General features: G+C 35.1%; 1 protein-coding gene across 4 annotated transcripts in view; it reads left to right on the top strand.

The window, feature by feature from the left end:
- sd (scalloped) overlaps window positions 1-18,298 on the top strand; it is a 59,463-nt gene extending 41,165 nt beyond the window's left edge. For 2 of the 4 annotated variants that reach the window (XM_053743564.1, XM_053743563.2), the window contains 10 exons: window positions 17-147; window positions 1,399-1,528; window positions 10,031-10,161; window positions 10,566-10,664; window positions 11,393-11,433; window positions 12,052-12,229; window positions 13,073-13,153; window positions 13,617-13,783; window positions 14,309-14,543; window positions 15,011-18,298. In XM_053743564.1, coding sequence (XP_053599539.1) covers window positions 17-147; window positions 1,399-1,528; window positions 10,031-10,161; window positions 10,566-10,664; window positions 11,393-11,433; window positions 12,052-12,229; window positions 13,073-13,153; window positions 13,617-13,783; window positions 14,309-14,543; window positions 15,011-15,124 — 1,307 coding nt within the window. In that variant the 3' untranslated portion in view covers window positions 15,125-18,298. The remainder of the gene's footprint in view (window positions 1-16; window positions 148-1,398; window positions 1,529-10,030; window positions 10,162-10,565; window positions 10,665-11,392; window positions 11,434-12,051; window positions 12,230-13,072; window positions 13,154-13,616; window positions 13,784-14,308; window positions 14,544-15,010) is intronic. The other 2 variants (XM_064435913.1, XM_053743565.2) reach the window with 1 other exon arrangement.
- Window positions 18,299-19,053: the final 755 nt, after the last annotated feature.

Here is a 19,053-nt window from a genome sequence, read left to right as displayed (position 1 = left end):
TTTTCTATGTCAACAGCGAGCGGCGCGCTCGCAGCCGGCACCATTGCGTCTCCCTGGAGCACGGCGACCGGCGCGCCCGACACCAACGGCTCGGGCGGCGCAGACGCCAAGCATCTGGACGTCGGCGATGCCAGTGACGACGAGAAGGTAAGAGGACACACAGACAAACATACAAATTATGAAGCACCAATCATCTAGATGTCGGTGATACTAGTGACCACGAGAAGAAGAAGATGAACACATAGACAAACACACAGATTAGGAGAACGTCAAGCATCTGGACGTCGTCGGCGATGCCATTGACAACGAAAAGTTATGGATTCACAGACCAATATACAGATTAAGATACTCGACATTGCTAAGTACTGATGATGAGAAAGTTAAAGAATATACAGTGTTAAGCAAATAAAACAAATCTTAACTACATAACAAAATTTATTATATTATGTAGTTAAGATTATACTCTAATTTTAGAAAATAAGTACTGTGATTCACATTGTAATATTAATACGATACATTATATTCAAAATAGCTACGTAGTTAGAAATAATCACTATTGTGAACTACTTAGCTATTTTAAATATAATATATCGTATAACAATACTATAATAAGAAAAACTAAAGTTTTTATTGAAGAGGATGAATCACAATTCGTGTAAGACGTCGTCGCGCCTCGTCTCTACTGTATTACTAACAACGGCATATATTAATAGAACTAACTAAAGGGCAAACGTGAAACGGTATATACTTGTTTCAGAACTAGCAGAGCTAGCAGTTGATAATAAATTATAGCAAAATGTAGTAACAATATACATATTAGTAATACTAGCTAAAAGTAAATAGGCAAATATTAACTGGAAGCTATAACAAAAGCAGAAACAGAATTTCGAGTGTTTTCAAGGAACTGCGTGATTCACGATGTTTTCGATCGTCCGTCGGCCGGACCGAGTCGAGGGCGCTGCGTTATTTTTATTTTCTTTTGAGAATAGATGCTAGTCTATTAATTACAATGACGCACTCCTCGCTTTCTGTATGTTCTGTTCTGAATATGCGAACTGTGGTTAATACATCTGCTTTATGTTCTAATCCAGTGATAAGACTATCTTTTGCGAGCGTATTCTCATTGATGGAAAATTTGGAAGTATTACCACTCAGATAAAGCTACTAATGTAAGATAATGACGGCCAAGTCTTATCTGTTACTAAAAGCCAAAGAGGGTATTTATTTTCTTTTGTTTTTAAAGAAATAAATAACCATATCGTAGATTTATAATATCAAAACATAAGTAATGAACGAGCTATTCTCATTATGTCTACAATAGAGCCTAGTCGGGGGATAGGAGAGAAATGAGGGATCATAATGAACCGAATTGATTCTAAAATGTGTTATAATTGCCAGGACCTGTCGGCAGCAGACGCAGAGGGAGTATGGAGTCCAGACATCGAACAGAGCTTCCAGGAGGCTCTGGCGATCTACCCTCCCTGTGGTAGACGCAAAATCATCCTCTCCGATGAGGGCAAGATGTACGGTGAGTCCAGGGCTTTATCGAGGAACTCTTGTAATACTTACTCTTAGTTTATTTTGTAGTTCCATTATCTAGTTTTCATATGTATTTCTAATAGTACTTATTAGATTAATAAAAATTTTTCGTTCGAGTAAAAATTCGAATCCGTTACAGCTTGCCAATTTATGATTAATCTTATAATGATATTTAAAGAATTTTCCTTTTTATATTAAACCATATGGGTAATGTCATATTTTAATGATTTTATAAGAATATCTATTTATATTTCTTGACACCCTACGTAACATGACCTCATCGAAATTTCCAGAGTTCTGTACAACAAAAAGACGTGGAAATTTTACATACTACCTATTAATAACTACAACCAAGGTAGCGCGTTTCAGAATTAATTATGATACAGAATTGAATTAATTCGGAGATCGAGAGCTGGTAAAGCAAAGACGTGTTCACATCGCTTTCTGTCAATCTGGTTGAATTATGAAGTTATCAAGGCCACAGCGCCAAAATGAACAATGGACGTGGCACGAGACAAAGCCTCGGTAGGTATTGATGCCTACAAAGCGGTTTGCGCAATAGGATTCCTCGGAAAGACGTGAACCGACAATTATTATCTCTCTCGATCGGGCCGTGTCGCCAATTCGGAGAACGCAAGTGGAGACCCTTCTTTACCTTTTGTTCGACGTTCGACTCACTTTAGATAGTTTGCAAGTTCGCAATGCAAACTTGGGTAATCAATTACAAATAACCTTTATTAGATTCAGTAAATCTTAGGTTCGTTCAAACTTCAATACTTGGTTGATTTTGGTGGTTACTTCAACTAAATAATTGCAATATTCAAATTTTGCAATGAATTAGTATAGTAATCTAGAATATTCAGATAGTAATCAAATTCTAAGCTTGAAAGTCATGCAAAATAAATATAATGTGATACAAAATTGGCCAGCCTTTTATACATCTTATTTTGTCTTGTATACCTACTTAGGTAAAAGAAGCAATCATCATCATCAACTCTCCAATGTAAATACAACGTGAAATATAAATCAGACACAACATTAACATTATCATATTTAGCTTTGCTAGAAACGAGACTCGATGGCTTTGTTCTAATTAATCATAAATTTGTTAAAATGAAAGTAGTATTAGACGTTTACATAAAATGTCGTTGGGAACTGAAGAGTTAGTGAGTTGGGGCGAACGCAAATTTTTTCACGTAGTTTACTGAGGAAGCTCGTTACCGCGACGTGACGATTGCTACTCTGAATAAACCTTTGCAAATTAACTGTAAACGCGAATCTTTTCAGGATTAATAACTTTTAGATGATTGCGCAGAAGATGAGGGGAATACTAATACTGAAGTTAATAGATAAATTGATATTGGCGTTGACAAATTAGATTCATTGAACAGAAATAACAAGGTTAATGATATCTAAAACAAAAATTCTGCTCAAAAAGATTATAATCACGCGAAAGATTCAAATGAAGCTAATTCAATGTCAAACTAACAATAATAATTGTCTCATCCCAATTCACGGTAACATACTGAAATACTTGGAATACTTGAACATGCGTTACATACGTTGGGGCACCTGAACCCTGTCCAGAGTACACTGTGACTGAAACAAAATACCCAACAATTTTCAACTCGACCCCACGCTCGGATTAATATTAAAGCGAAAACTCGCTACATGACAACTTTTATGTTTTCGTTTTTAAAATAAACATCTCTGCTCACTTTCATCTTGTTTTTTTTTATAACTTTGCGATTTGTTAATCTTGTTTTGATATTAATAGAATTATTTTTAGGCATTCTTCTAAATAAATAAAAAAAATCTGAAAAAGAACGGCTTTGTTAAATCGTTTACTTGAGAATTCGAAATGGAATACATGAGTTAAGACGATCAATAAAAATGGAGAATATTTGGAAATAACATGTAAAAATACATTTATAAGAAATATCTGCGTTTCGCGATTTGCAATAAAAATGCAATAACTAAGGTAAACAGCGAAGCCGTTATAAAACGTAATAGACGTACAGCAATTATTAAAGGGAGCGACATTACACTGGACTCACATTAACTTTGCCTCAAATAGGGTTGCCATCTTTTTTGGCTCGTATCACTCGAGAACACACTATTTGGCATTTGATACTCTTTGTCAGTGTAACGCAAAGTTTTATGGTTGCCCCCACTTAAGTACATAGTATATGTATACCACCACATTAATGAACTAAAGATAATGATCAAAAGATAGCTCTTCTTTGCTACCGTCATGGTTTTTCAAATTACCCTTTTCGGCAGAAGTATCCAAGCCAAGCATCCAACGCAGTCTGCGTTGTATTAGGTTTTATTGAGTGATTAGATGGCAACCCTAGCCTCAAGCCAACATAATACGTCCCGAGTTTAATTAAGGACTGCCCCGCGATGCCAAATGGAATTGCTAAACAAATTTACCACAGACTATGTGTCCACCTTAAGTGATTTAATAGACGGAAAGAAATGTTCGCTTAAATTACTTTTCTCTACGGCCGGGCCCTTAGATAACCCTAGAGTTTACAACTTTGAGAGAGTGCGTTGGTTTATTGTTTTGTTTGTTAAAGTCCCAAATAGGTCCGTAACTGAAAGCTGAGAATAGTATTTTTTAATTCTTATAAGTACCTATGTACCACTCACTTTCAAAAAAGGTTTACAATATGTTTGGTGATAAATAAATTCTTGACCTTATCCTGGACTTTTAGGGATTTAGTCCTTTATTTTATAAACTAAACATCCCCTGATCTAAATCTGAACAGTCCAAAGTAATTAGGCCAATCAATGTTTTATTATGAGTGTTACTAGCTTGCAATTAGTTTTTTTTTGTATTATTTTATTACATTAGTAAATTAAACTAGTCAAAATCACAGATTATAAATACAATACAATAGTCTATGATCTCTTTTCCATTATTCAATCTACATGTCTGTAGCAAGTTGATACAAAGGAAAGCAATAGGACTGACACATCTTAAATTAACAGAAACAAAAGAGAGTCCTACTTCTACAATAAGCACGAATATAATTTACTAAAACGTCGGAGCGAGTAAGAACCTATACAATAATTGCGGACACGCGCGCCCGGACAATATATGAGCACATTACGCCAGAACGTGTCCCTCCAGCCTTAATCTAGCTCCGAAGCTCGTCACCCTTGTCCGTCCGCATTTGTTCCACATCCACACCCTCGCCCTTGCCAGCCGAGGGATTTTAAGCCCTAAATTCTTATTAATCTGCGGCATATCATGCTCCATTTTTATTTCTTCATATTGGAGAAACAATAATGGCTTTATTGTCTCCTCTTGTTGCAAGGTCAAGGAAATTATGTCAATGGTAATATGGCACAGAATTATGTACTGATTTTGGTATTTTATGATGTGTTTGACTTGTGGTTATAAAATTTTCTTTTGAATATATTGAACGCACACATCAAAAATGATTGAATACTGATGAGATACGCAGCCAAACGCACACGGGAACAAGTGTAAATACTTTGCGTACTTCAATTTTCGAGGTGGAGGGCTAACTTGGTGAAAGAGACGAAAAGGTCGTGATCTAGAAGAAATACTATGATTATAGCCGATTGCAAAATAAGCACGATAAATTTAACGAAACACAATTAATAGATTACTTTACAAATTATATCTTGATGATTTATTAGATTTGGGATTACGTTATAACTTATAAATGATATTGGTAAGTGATTAATTAGTGTTTGACGACCAAATCTTATTATTAACTCTGATTAATGTTTATAATACGAACCGACATAGTTACTAAATCGCTAACAAAGTCGGAACACAAAATAAACTTGAATGGCTTAAACTGAAAATGTCAACGTGTAACCTATAGAGTAAGGCACTTTTTGCATAGCTGCACAGTATTCTAAAGCTGATAATTAATCCTCTACACACAAAGTGAACTTTTGATAGAAACAACAACAAAATGTAAAACTTTACTTTTGATATCTAATACATTTGAATATGTTGACGATATGTATAGTTCTATATGCTTTATTACTTTCCCGCTACTAACAACGAGCTCGAATTCATCTTCTTTCTGTCTCTATCTGAAGTTCTAAACAAGTTTGGCACTACTTTCAAAAATAGAGCGAAAGTGACTATGTTTTATTTTATTGACGTGTTTTTCATATTCCACACATAGCGATATGCTTTAACGACATTCATTAATTATATTTTTCAATTAATTTTAATTAAAAATTAAATAAACTTGCATGAACCTTTCTCTTTTTTGTAAATGTAATCCAAATACTCATTAGTTGTAAACTTGAACATACTGCTGTGGGTAAACATAGTTAATATGAAGTTACGAATTTTATTTCCTTTAGATAATTAATATTAATATTAGTTCATTTCAATAAAATAAAACAACTCAAATAAACTCACTTTTAAAACAAGTTATCGTTGGTTAAAATGTATTAATTACACACTATTTTTAAAACAGTATCCATGTAAAACAAGATAATGATAGGCAGTCGTAGTATTGAATGAAGTGTTCGCATGCTAGCGGCGAACTTGCGGAGCACGTGAGTGGAACAGCCAAGTTCGTGTAGTTTGCGAGCAGTTTTCCGACAAACCCGTGCTGGCTGCGGTGCTCGCGGCACGTTCGTGAGTTAAGACATTCAAAACCGCTCAATATCCTGCGAGTATGAAAGTTTCCCCGGCTTCACGTGGTCCGGGGGAGAGGGCGAGGGGTACGCCGGGAGGGCTAAACTATGCGAAGAATGCGCAATTAGTGAGCGAGCGAGCGTGTAAGGGGCCCAGCCGCGCCGCCAGCCGGCGAACGCAGTAAGAAAATATAAAGAAGGGGCGGGCCGCCCGTTGTTTAGCGCCCCGCCCGCCTTGGGCATAACTCCCGATTGTCTCCCGAGAAATCCTCCTTAAAGCCGAGTCAACCCTTTCCGCGAGTTCGCCTCGCATAGCTCCTGTTTGGGTCAGCGTAAATTTCTCTGTTTCATATCTCAAAGTCGGACACTTTTTATCTATCAGACCTTTGACACATTTCCAATTCTGATATACATGATGTCAGAAATATTTTACATTCGTTTAAATCTCATAAAATGTTATAGCACTCAAAATAAGGCAGTGCGTTGCCTCTGCTTCATCTTTATTGGCGTAAACATAACCCCTTTATCTAAATACACCTCTATTATACTTTATACTAAATATATTTTACCGTTATCTACTTACTATTAATATTCAATGTCAGAACATATTCAATAATGTCCAAGTAGTAAGCCACCCTCACCCCGCTCAACTTTACGACTCAACTTTTGAGGTCGTAACTTCTATCATTGCAGTTTAATCCATGCGCGTTTTATCGAGCACTGCTTATGAAATGGGTTTGTGTTTCAATAGCAATGTGATCTGAAAATATACTAAATTGTACATATTGCGGGAAACTAATTTTTTATTATCCAATCTCTTTCGATCGTTATTCATTTTCCACCCTTCTCATAAATTTTCCTCCATGTCCTTGATTTATTTTTAGTCTGTCGTTAGGGCTCCTAAATAGGAAAATAAATTTTACTTGTGTAATAATCTCATATTATTATCTTTTACATATCTATCTTTCTCACTTAGATACATAAATTTCAACAATGTTGTGACTTGCACAAAGTATATTTACTATTTCTACCTCTAAAAACTGACTTTTTACTAGTTTTTTAATCAATAGGTTTGTAACTAATACGTAATTATTAAATAACACATTTGTGTTACCTAACTGGATGTTACACTTCGAATTAAATAATTCGAAATAGAAATTTATTGTGTACTTCTCTGATCGTTCATCGAAAACAATCGCGAGATCACGCCTGGCACTACGTTAATGTGTTTCTGATGGATCTCCAATACCTCCCCAGTTGTCGAATAAATTGCGTTTACAAAAACACCTACCTTATATTCTAATCTGAGGAATATTAAAACGTTAAGAATGGTCTACACTTTATTGTTTTCACCAATCATTAACATAATTGTCAGCAAGAGGAAACTGGGGCAATCGAGAACTGGTGTATTGAAGAAATTAGTTAATATTCATGGGCGGGTGAGGCACGCATACAACGTCTGCGGAGCGCATGAGAGCGTGGCGTCTCTTCTATCGCCGCCGACCAAATTAGCCAACTAACGAACTAATAAATAATCATCTCTTGTTTTTCTACTCGAGGAATAGAAACGTGCGAGTTGATCCTCTGCACCGCGCTATTTATACCGGGATGCACACGACGATTCGGGTGAAGGCACTCTTAATGCCGTTTTCGCGGGCGCCCGTGTCACTCCAACTGTAAAGCTCAGCATAACACACGACGTGTTTATTCTCTACACTAATTCATGTTAACAGCAATTTGTTAGAGTGGCCACACTTACTAATTTTAGCTTAACGCCTGCCGTGAAAAGTTTACGACGGTGCCATAATTTCGTAGAAATTTCAGGAATGTTCGACTTAAGTCTTCAAGAGTTTGTTTCCAAGCTTGTACTCTCCTTTCGCTCCAATTTTGAATTTAATATTATAATGGATCCGGGATCGCGTAGGCGCGACTTTAGAAATGTAAACACATTTCGATCGAGACAAATTAGATTTCAATTGAATATAAGTAGGTCTACCTACATGTGCAATTGAATGAAAATGATGGAAATTGAAGAACAAACGTTTTTAAAATATTTAGCCATCTTTATTTACTTTTGTCTTTTACAACTACTTAATAAAGTTTTAAAATATAAACGGCATCTACTTAATCGCAAAAAAAATCAATGAAGAAACTTAAACGTTTCGTCGGAAAAACTCATTTTCCAAAATTAGAAATACTCACCGACCATTTCAAAGATACACAGAGGCTGTACACACAGCCATCCGGACTAATCAGATATGATTTTCTTCGTTTTCGAATGCATGTGGGTTGCACTGTAAAAAAGTGCCAAGTTATAACATTTAACTGCATGTACGCCATAACTATTTCCAAATTTAAGCTCGCAGTGGCCATTTTCAATAAAAAAAAAAGTTTCTATATTCGAAATTGATGTTTTAATCGAAGTTGATGGGCAAATTGGGCACATGTGATGTGAAGTAGCCGCTCTGGCTGGAAGGGTTAATTAAATTCGCACCAGCGCGGCGCCATCGCATTCCCCGGATTCAATGAGATTTCAATTTACTTTGCCAGCTCTCCTTTTCAACTCCAATAATCAACTATTTATTGGTTGAAATAATGATTATACACGAAATATTTTCTTTTGACTGGATGTATTCTGCATTTTCGTAATAGTTTTGTCTGACTATAGAAAGTTAACAAAACTTTCGGTGTTCATTCATCATTATTAAAATCACGTTTTGTGTCTAACAAAACTTTTCGGAGATGATCCAATAGAGATTGAACTTTAAGTGAACATAGTTCACATAGTCTGCATAGTTAACTAGTTCTTATCTTGGCAGTTTTCGTACTTACCAATATTGGCATTTATTGGTAAGTACATATATATACATGGTTGATTCGATATCTGTGTTTTTATTGGCTATGTAATATCTATGAAAGGTATTTATCTATTAGAAATAGCTTTTCCTATATTGAGTTCCGATAGTGATGCGACGCAAGCAGAATGAATTTGGTAGTCGTATCGTTTCTAGCCTTTTTTTGCAAGAGCACAGATCATTTAGAAAAAGAATTTTGCAAAAGGGCTTACATTTAATATTAGTTATAGCGGAAAAAATTTAGTACTAAAAATATTAACCTTATTTACTCGCGTAACTCAAAACTCGATCTATTATTCATAAGTTATACGTCAATTGATATAAATATTAATAAATACTTACGCGTAATTAGTTAGGTGAAATAAAAATTTAACTATATTCGCATCACTATTGAACTACGGTTTTATTCATAATTGTAGCCTGGGCCGATCCACCCCGCATTCCAGGCGAGCTGCTGTTTCAATGATTGAAAATAGCTATTCAAAATATTTTGAAAATTGTTTCATAGCGGGCCGCTCTGCCGACTGCATTGTGATGCGCGATTGTTCGCTCCAGCTATGCCTGGAATCTCGCGGGTTATGTCAATCGGCACATGATTCCAACCTTTTATTCACTCTGTGATTTTTCACCATTTAATTATTTGAGCGTAAAAGTTATTGCGTTTTTCGCCCCGTTTGTTTTTACAGCATGAGTATTGATTAATTAGGTAAATCAGGCATGGCTTTAGGGCAAGCCGTGACTTGTCGCAATTCTATTGCTACTAGTTTCGGCTTTGATTTTATCCACATGTCATAGAAATATGAATATACATATATATTATTAGTGTTAATTAAAATTAGTGTTAATTTTGAATTTATCTGGAATCAGCAGTTCTTTTAAAATCTCTTTTTGTATTTTGATTCTTGGGAAAATATTATAAGAAAGGCGGAATTATCGCCGGTTCGATTTAGTTGACATTTTTAATATTGCTAACAATATTTTTTATGTATTTACAGGAAGGAACGAGTTAATAGCGAGGTATATAAAGTTAAGGACAGGGAAGACACGCACAAGGAAACAAGTTTCATCGCACATACAGGTGCTGGCCAGACGGAAACTGCGCGAAATACAGGCCAAACTCAAAGTGGTGAGTACAAATTTCGATCTTTATTTTATTAAGCAGGTTTTAAAGAAAAAAGAGTAGAATCGAAGTCATAATTGTTATGTTTGGATCAAGTCGGACTCGACTAAGTATTACTGTTAATGTGTGTATTTTGTATTTTAATGTTTATTTTAGTGGAATTAGTAGTTAATGGATTAGATTGATATGAAGTTTAATATAAAAATAATAAAAGTAAGATAAAAGAACATTTGACTTGAATCTTTTGGTAAAATAATAACTCAAGATATAAAGAAACATAAGACATAACTAATGGTTAGAAAAGACAAAAAATAGTGATGTGTGGAACAAGTTAGTGAAGGGTGTTTATCCCAGCAGTAAAGCACAAATAGACTGGGAAACTATGAAAAATAAAATATAAACTGGTGCAGGACGGCGGAGTGATGAAGGATAAAGCGATGCAGTCAATGAGCACGCTGTCCAGCGCTCAGATAGTGGCTGGCTTGCCTCACCCCGCGTACCACCACACGGTACTGAACGCATGCCTGTGTTCTGTGTCCAAACTTAGAGCCCAGATTGACCAATCGACCATGTCATATACCAAAAAGTCGGTTTTATAATGTTAAACATTTCTCATTTTGTCCGTGCGTTTACGATGAAAAATACTTACTTTATTTATTACCACCCTTTCATAGTAACTAGGTAGGTACATGGTGGTAAAATGGAATCGTCATTAAATTGTCTTTTCTTCTTCTTATTTAAGAGCCCTTGTCGGTGGAATGTTGTGCTTTAATTTTAAGGTCTCGATACGACACGACGTCAACTGCTCTTTCAGTTGGCTCACGTATAACTAACTCTTCCTCGGTCTCCCTGGAGCTCTTCTTTCTTTCACCCTTGTCTCTGGAGTAAACAGAAATAGTAAATAAAATTTAAAAGCATCTGCTTCATTGTAATTTTCTGGCATCTGGGCTCCAAAGGCATGTCTCAACAAAATGTTGACAACTAGATAAAATATCAAGAAAACGCTTTACTTACTTAGCTCTTGAGTGTTTATCCACACTTGGATTAGCGCTGGCTTAACCAAAAATTATCTTGATCTTAGAAACTAAAAGAGCTTTATTTTGTACATAATGTGTTGTAATTTCAGTGAAATTAACAAAAGTGAGCTAAATAACAATATACTCGTATAATGAAGCTTTTGTATTTTCGTAAGTTGTAATTTGGCTAGGTTTTTCATGATCTATTTTTATCTTTTCAGCAATTTTGGCAACCAGGCCTACAAGCAGGAACCTCACAAGAGTAAGTACCTTTTCTATATTCTATATATGTAACTAGGTATATAAATTAAGTACATTCAATATATTCCTTCACGATTAGGACAGCAATACGGTCACGGGTTCTAATACCGCAATACCGAAGCAATCACATTGTTATGTTGCTTCCACTTTAAGACGAGAGACTATAAAATGCGAAATTTCTTAACCTAAGAAAGATGATTGATGACTTCCGTCCTTGATTCGAGTCGCCATATGGTCTCCGCTTCAGAGACCATTTCGATTTTTTTACATTAGGGTGTTTGGTCGATTGGCAGCAATAGCAGTGCCTATATATTTTTTATACCAATGTGATCTACTTCCCAGAAGAAAAGATTTCTTAAACGAATGAAAGTCATTCAATAATATTCGGCGTGTGACTTCCTAAAATTCTCCTAAAATCTCCTTGATGTCTTACATAGCGACTAAGGGAAAGCCTATACAACTGGTAGAAAAAAAACAGCATTTCCAAAGACGGTCGACATCAAGCTGGCAACAGGTCGTAACATCACAATATATTAACATTTTCGTTTATATTTCCCTGGGCTTCAAGGCGTCACAAGAATCAGAACCTTGAAACTAATATAACGTTTTGTGATTCTAGCGTGAAACCGTTCCCCGGCACTGGGTACAAAGGCGTGCCCGGCGTGGCCGGCGTGGGAGTCCCGGGCGGCACGGACGTGGCGCCCCCGCCCCCGTGGGAGGGCCGCGCCATCGCCACGCACAAACTCAGGCTCGTCGAGTTCTCAGCCTTCGTGGAACATCCGCGGGACCCTGACACGGTGAGACATCCCTCTTTTAACCGAATGCAGTAAAGCATACGAGGGTTATGATTTTATATAGTTACTTACTTACTGCCACTTTTACCGAAGCATTCATTGCAAACAGACTTTACGTGCGAATCGTGCGCGGCCTCCGCAAGACGCGATGGTAGTAGCGGCCTTCGCGCACATTAATATATTTTTTGAGACGTAGCTAACCAATCACAGTATGGCTCTATGACGCGACGACAACCACACCGCAATGTGGTTGGTTAGCTGCGTCTCACTGCGAATCGATTCGGTAGTGAGAAGTGAAATGCAAACCCAACCTTCGCTCTCTGTTTCCACATAAAAATTTTGATCTTGAGTTAAATCAACGAAAGATTTATAATAATATTTTACATTGCATTACATTACAACACCTCTCTACCTTAAAATTTTAAATTAGACCACGTTTGATAAAATTATCATATTATTTAAATAAATCAGAGCTAAAAAAATAGTAATAAAATGAATATTTAACGAGTTTAATATTTGTTGTACACCTGTTGAAAGCATAGATCAACAAAAAGAAAAAATATCCGGTTGAGAGTTCTAATTTTACTCAAACGACATTTTGACGTAAATACATATTTAAATCTTCTAAATTTATGTCTATTATAATTTTTTTGTCAACTGTGAAGCCAAATCTAGGAATACAAACCTATTGTATAAATTACAAACTAATTTAAATAATTTACTTCTAATTTATAAACAAAAATAACTGTCACTGACTTCATGTGATAATAGTTGGCGAAATATTTGTTTCGTATTTTATTTACGTAAGAAAAACCTATGTCTTAGTATATTTTTTCCTTGTTACAGTACCCACCAAGCACGGCGTCTGCGCAACATCTCTTTGTACATATAGGTGGTGCTGTTTCATATGCAGATCCTTTATTAGAGGTGGGTTATTTTACGATATTTTATTTTATCTCAATGATTTTGGTGTCGAATGAATGGGTTACAATAATATTAGAAGATCATGAACCACATCGCGAACTTTTACTAATCGTAACCTAATTGTCAATGTAAAGTCTGAAGTTCTTTTGTTTTTTAACCTCCGACGCAAAAAGAGGGGTGTTATAAGTTTAACGTGTCTGTCTGTGTATCTGGTTCATCATTTCGTTTAGTTTTTTTTTGTGTCATAGATGATTTTAACCCGAGTGTTCTTGGCATATCATGTCATCATATCATGAAAATCGGTTCAGCCGTTCAAAAGTTGTAGTGAAATTAATATTGAAAATCGGGGCTTTTTTAATTTGTCTAACAATAAAAAAAACAAACTATACTTGTTGGTAATTTATTCCTACAGTCTACTTCAACTAATTTCGCCATAACATTAAATTTTGTTCTTTTTCCTTTCCAGTCGGTAGACGTGCAACAGATAAATGACAAATTCCCAGAAAAGAAGGGCGGTCTAAAAGAGCTGTACGAGAAGGGACCTCGGAACGCGTTCTTCTTAGTCAAATTCTGGGCTGATCTCAACACTAACAACCTGGACGACCCGGCCGCCTTCTACGGGGTCACCAGTGTGTGAGTACCTTTATTCTTTATCGTCTTCTTCCTCAATAGTAGTCTTATTGCGATTCAATAAGAGCAATATTATTGAAAAGCAAATTTAAATTTTACCTTAAAGTTAGCAGAATAAATAAACAAATGTGACACACTTTTACGTTACAATATAATCTCAATTTTTATGTAACACAATACCTTGCGAGTTAATCGGAAAAACAAAAGTGAACACTTAAAAAAATTGATCCTTCTCCCTTCTAATATTATAAATGCGAGTTAAATCTCAAAGAAAACGCTTCACAATGTTCTGAGTTTTTCTGTGGAAATTAACATAATGTATAAATTGTGAAACGTCTACGTACAACGGACAGGTAGCATTATAATAATATCACATAATTTTATTTATTGAACTTGCAAGCAATATGTAGGTATGTACAATCTAAGAACAATGGCAAGGGTTCACTACACATCACAAATGTAGTTAAGTATACATACATTCAAGAATATTCCCAGAAATCTTTACCATTAGAACCTGATAATTTGCAGGTACGAAAGCAACGAGAACATGACCATAACGTGTAGTACGAAAGTGTGTTCGTTCGGGAAGCAAGTGGTGGAGAAGGTCGAGACGGAGTACGCGAGATTCGAGGGCGGTCGGTTCGTGTACCGCATACAGCGGTCGCCGATGTGCGAATACATGGTCAACTTCATACACAAGCTCAAACATCTACCGGAGAAGTACATGATGAATAGTGTGCTAGAAAACTTCACTATACTACAGGTATGTATGATAGTTTACAAGACGAATGTTGTGTGAAGTAGAGAAGTAAGGAAAAGGGGACGAAGAAATTGGAAAAGAGAAGAGAGAGAGAGAGAGAGAGAGTATTTAAATATGTTACAAGATTTACTAGTTTTTAGTTTTAACGAGTTAAAATTATTTGTACACTGCATGTTGTTATCTTATTTGATAGCTTAAAATAAAGACATGGCTTCTGGTTTTGAACCTACAAATAAAATATCATTCTTACTTACTCTTGACAGAGGGGTCGTGATAGTGGCGATGGTGCATGGAATTTTCTGTGCTATTCGTCTCCTTGATTGCTCTTTTCGCAAAGGCTCTCTGACTATGAAAGAATGAGTTATTTTGATAGGTAGTGTCTGTCAAACGGGTCGGAGATTCGATCGCCCTACGACTCCTACCTAGAAATATGACGAAGAACTTGAGACCAACTAAATATCCGTTCGCAGGTGGTGTCAAACAGAGATACTCAAGAAACGTTGCTGTGCGCGGCGTTCGTGTTCGAGGTGTCGAACAGCGAGCACGGCGCGCAGCACCACATCTACAGGCTCGTCAAAGACTGAAGCCGTCCCTCTCTCTCGGCGAACTAACCTTCCCGCGCCAGAGCGAGACGCAACGACCATAGTCCGGGCAAGTTGCCGGCGAGAAAACCATAAACATTGTTATTCAAAATGGAATTATATTGTTAAACATTCTTGCCAGAATGAGGTGTTTCTGATCTCTGGAACCATCTAATCGAAAGTATTATAGAAGTAAATTTGAATGTTATAAAAAGGACTCGTTTTTCATCTCACAAAAATTTACTGTAATTCGTTCCCAGTTAATTTCTACTTCTAAATTAAAGGACTGTCATTATTTTTTAGATATGAAAAAAGGAACATTTTCTCGTCGGCTTTGAAAGCGTGGAGACAGACATACTGGAACATTCGAAACCGAGTACGCTGCGGTCTATATTGGTTTCATTAGAACAAAATTAAGGAATTACGCATCGGCAAAAGCTACCGTGGATACGTAAATACACACATACCTAGACTGCTAAAATTATCTTTTTCACTTGCCATAGACTGGTAAGAATATGACCAAAGCTAGCACGTTCTCAGAAAAAAGGTACCAGTCGCTCTTCTTTAATATTATATATTTTATATTGTTCTGAATTTTTTTAATAGACTGGAGTATATTTGGTAAGAAGACCAGTGTTCTATCCCGCAGCCACTCGCTTTAACTATCAAGTAGGTCTTCCGATACGTTATACGAGTGCTATTCTAATTTCCATCCGGCACACAAATTTTAATCATCAAGTAGGAAATATTCACTAATGTGAACATAGCAAAATGTGATCTGAAATTAACGCTACAAATATTTTTGTATCTAAACGTTTATGTATAGCTCAATTTTGAGTATCTCTATGTAAATCTGTCTTTTCACCCTTCGGACATTCATTCGACTATCCCAATTCTCAGACCACGTATGAGGAAATACGAGAGTAACAATAAATATTTTACATAATTATAATAATGCTGATTATCGTTCGGTAAATGTGTAAAATAATGTCAAATAAGATTATAAAATTGAATACACACAGTGCCTCTATAATTATGTTACATTAACATAAATTACTTGAGCGTGTTTAGTCGTTTCACTGTCCGCAAATGGAAATAATAAGTAGTAAGTGCGCCGCAGTGGAATGACTAAAAATTTAGTGTAGGGTACAGTGAATCATTATGTAGTGTAAGTATATAATGTTAAGATGTCTCTAATTACTTTATCCGTTGATTCATTACACGCTCGTGGTACAATTTCGTTCGTCTATCATGCTTCACTCGACTTTATTTCTACGCTCAATTTCTTTGAAAAATATGTATATTTCTCATTTCTTACGTACTACAACCTCTTTTGTTGCGTGTTTTCTACAAGTTTATAAAAAAACGGTTAGATTTTTACATCAGTTATTATCTTTGCCACTAGCAACAATAATCGTTTCAATACAAAAAAAATCTATTGTATATAAAATAATGTACCTAAATTAATGTACATGTGTTCACGTGGTCTGCCAGATTGATAGGTAGCATGTATTTAAGGTTGTAACATTATGGGAGAAACTGTTCAAGCGGGAGGTTTTTCATTTATTTCATTTTCTTTCATTATTTCTGAGTCAACGGGATGCGTTGAGATAATTGCATGACTTCTTTATAATTCATTGAACACAAAATAAGGTTTATCACACCATAGAAAGCAAAAGATATGAAAGTTTTTGTACAATTAAATGCGATAATTTTGATGAATCAATTGTGGGATATATTGGAAAGTATTATTTTGAAATAGCCTATTCTGCACCACACACAATCATATGATTCAAGAATCTGCGCGTTTTCCGCCTGTCCTAGAAACCAATTTTATCACAGTCATTAACAAGACTAATAAAATGCTTTATAAAATAATTAAATAAATTACCATAGGCAGCTATGTTTATCAACATTGGAGATAAATTAAGCATACATGATATTTTCATATAAGCATCCCGTCTCATAAGGCCACTGCTTCTCGTTTCAAAGTACAAATGAGTGTCGACATTACTCAACGGCCTGCCGGATTATTCAATAAGTTTACGTGGCAATGATTTGATCTCTCTTTTAGTCAAATATTTTAAGTATCCCCCCCGTCGTCGGCGCTGGTCAGCGCTTATATTGGGTATATTCACTGGGATACCATTGTCGCGTATTCCGACGTCTCTGAAATCTGTGAAATATTTGTAAAATATAAAAAATTAATTTAATTATAAATTGATAATAAATAACACTTAAGGCAGAACCTACCTAGTTGATATCCGTATTCCGACTAATTACAATTAATTTTGCTACATCATTCTATTGGTGCTTTTGAACTCCTGCGCAACCGTGGTGTCCCTATGAAAAGTGCCCCTTTAAGTTAACAGTGTTATGTGCATTAAATAGTATTTAGTTTCAAGACATGAGGTAGGAAAATATTATCTTAGATAATAATAAGAGATTTTTGTATTTATTTGATAGATTTATTATATTAGATAAATTGTAAAGTGAATAGCTTTAAGATTTTTTTTTAAATATGGCGATGGTCGTTCAAATGATAGGTAAAATTGTCACATACTAGTACTTAAGCGAACGGACTTAATTTTTTGTTGCAATCAATCGTTTTCATTTCAAAAACCTTTTGTTTTGTTAAAATTTTGGTAGTGTTCCGTGATCTTTTAATAAATTTTGTTGTAAAACAATGATCATCATGGGAACAAGCAAAAGAGATCTGCCTTGTTGTGATCCTAAGTTTAATATACTTTTATGTACTCAAACGAGATTAACTCAACTTTTTAAACTCTTTTGCTAGTATAGTTTTTACGAAATTGTTTCAAAATGCCTTCGGCAATATATTCAGTATATAAAGAGGATATCGTGTAAATAAAATACTATAAATTTAGTGCATTTCTTTCGTTAGTGTTCTAAGCGGTTTTGCTTCTATTCAAATGTTTCATATCGACAATCTGCCATATCAAAATGAAGATATTTAAGTCGGATGCGAATGGGATATTCATTTGTATTTTTTTTTATCTTTTTTGCAAAACTTTCTCTTTGCAGGTACTATGTTTGGTAGCTTTTATTTATAACGCAAATGATATCCCAGGAACCTTTCCGACATTGTACAGTATTTTAAAGATAATATTACGTTAAAGATTTGTATGAAAAATTTAATTATATTGTCTTCTTAAATCACGTGTGTATTATTATAATCTATCACCTTATTTTATAGTAAGTAATACTACTCTACGATTAGCCCAGTAAAGCCCCGCTATTGGGTAAATAGAATGCAAATAGTTACAAATACCTATATCATACGTAAATCGACAAAAAAAAGGAAATTGTAATAATTTACTTTTAATAAAATATTCCTATAAATTAGAAAAAAATATTGTAATATATTATTTGCAATACAATTTAAAATTATTTATTTACCTATTAAAATTCTAGTAAGTACTTAAGTATATCTTACTGCTGGGTATTCCGAGAAATTGTGATGCGCAGCGTGTTATCTAAAAAAAATAATTTTCAATATTTAAAAAGGGCACATTGTTTAAAATTGCCACTGCAATGAAACATGTTAATTTATTCATATCACGCATACGGGCAACTTTCACCCTCGTGCACCGACATGCAATTTCTAAAACTCAAGTTTAGCGATATCTCTTTTAAATCATAGTCAATAAATTAGACTCAAGAAACTGATTAAAAATAATTCGAAATTAATTTTGTTCGTGGGGTAATAATACTGATAAGTATAAGATAAATATTGCAACTTGTGATAAAAAAGTACATGCCTAGTAGGTAAGTGGTATATTGGTTCCAAAGATTGTATCGTACGTAAGTATGTACAGTATTTTCATGGTCTTTTAACCTTCAATTAATTAAAATGGATATATTTAATAGATTAGAACACTATCGACTTATGAATTATCTTTTAAACGCAT

This window comes from Plodia interpunctella, chromosome 4, assembly GCF_027563975.2.
Source record: "Plodia interpunctella isolate USDA-ARS_2022_Savannah chromosome 4, ilPloInte3.2, whole genome shotgun sequence".
NCBI classification, from domain to species: domain Eukaryota; kingdom Metazoa; phylum Arthropoda; class Insecta; order Lepidoptera; family Pyralidae; genus Plodia; species Plodia interpunctella.
The sequence above is the reverse complement of the archived record's forward strand: the minus strand, read 5'-3'. Positions and strand labels throughout refer to the sequence as shown.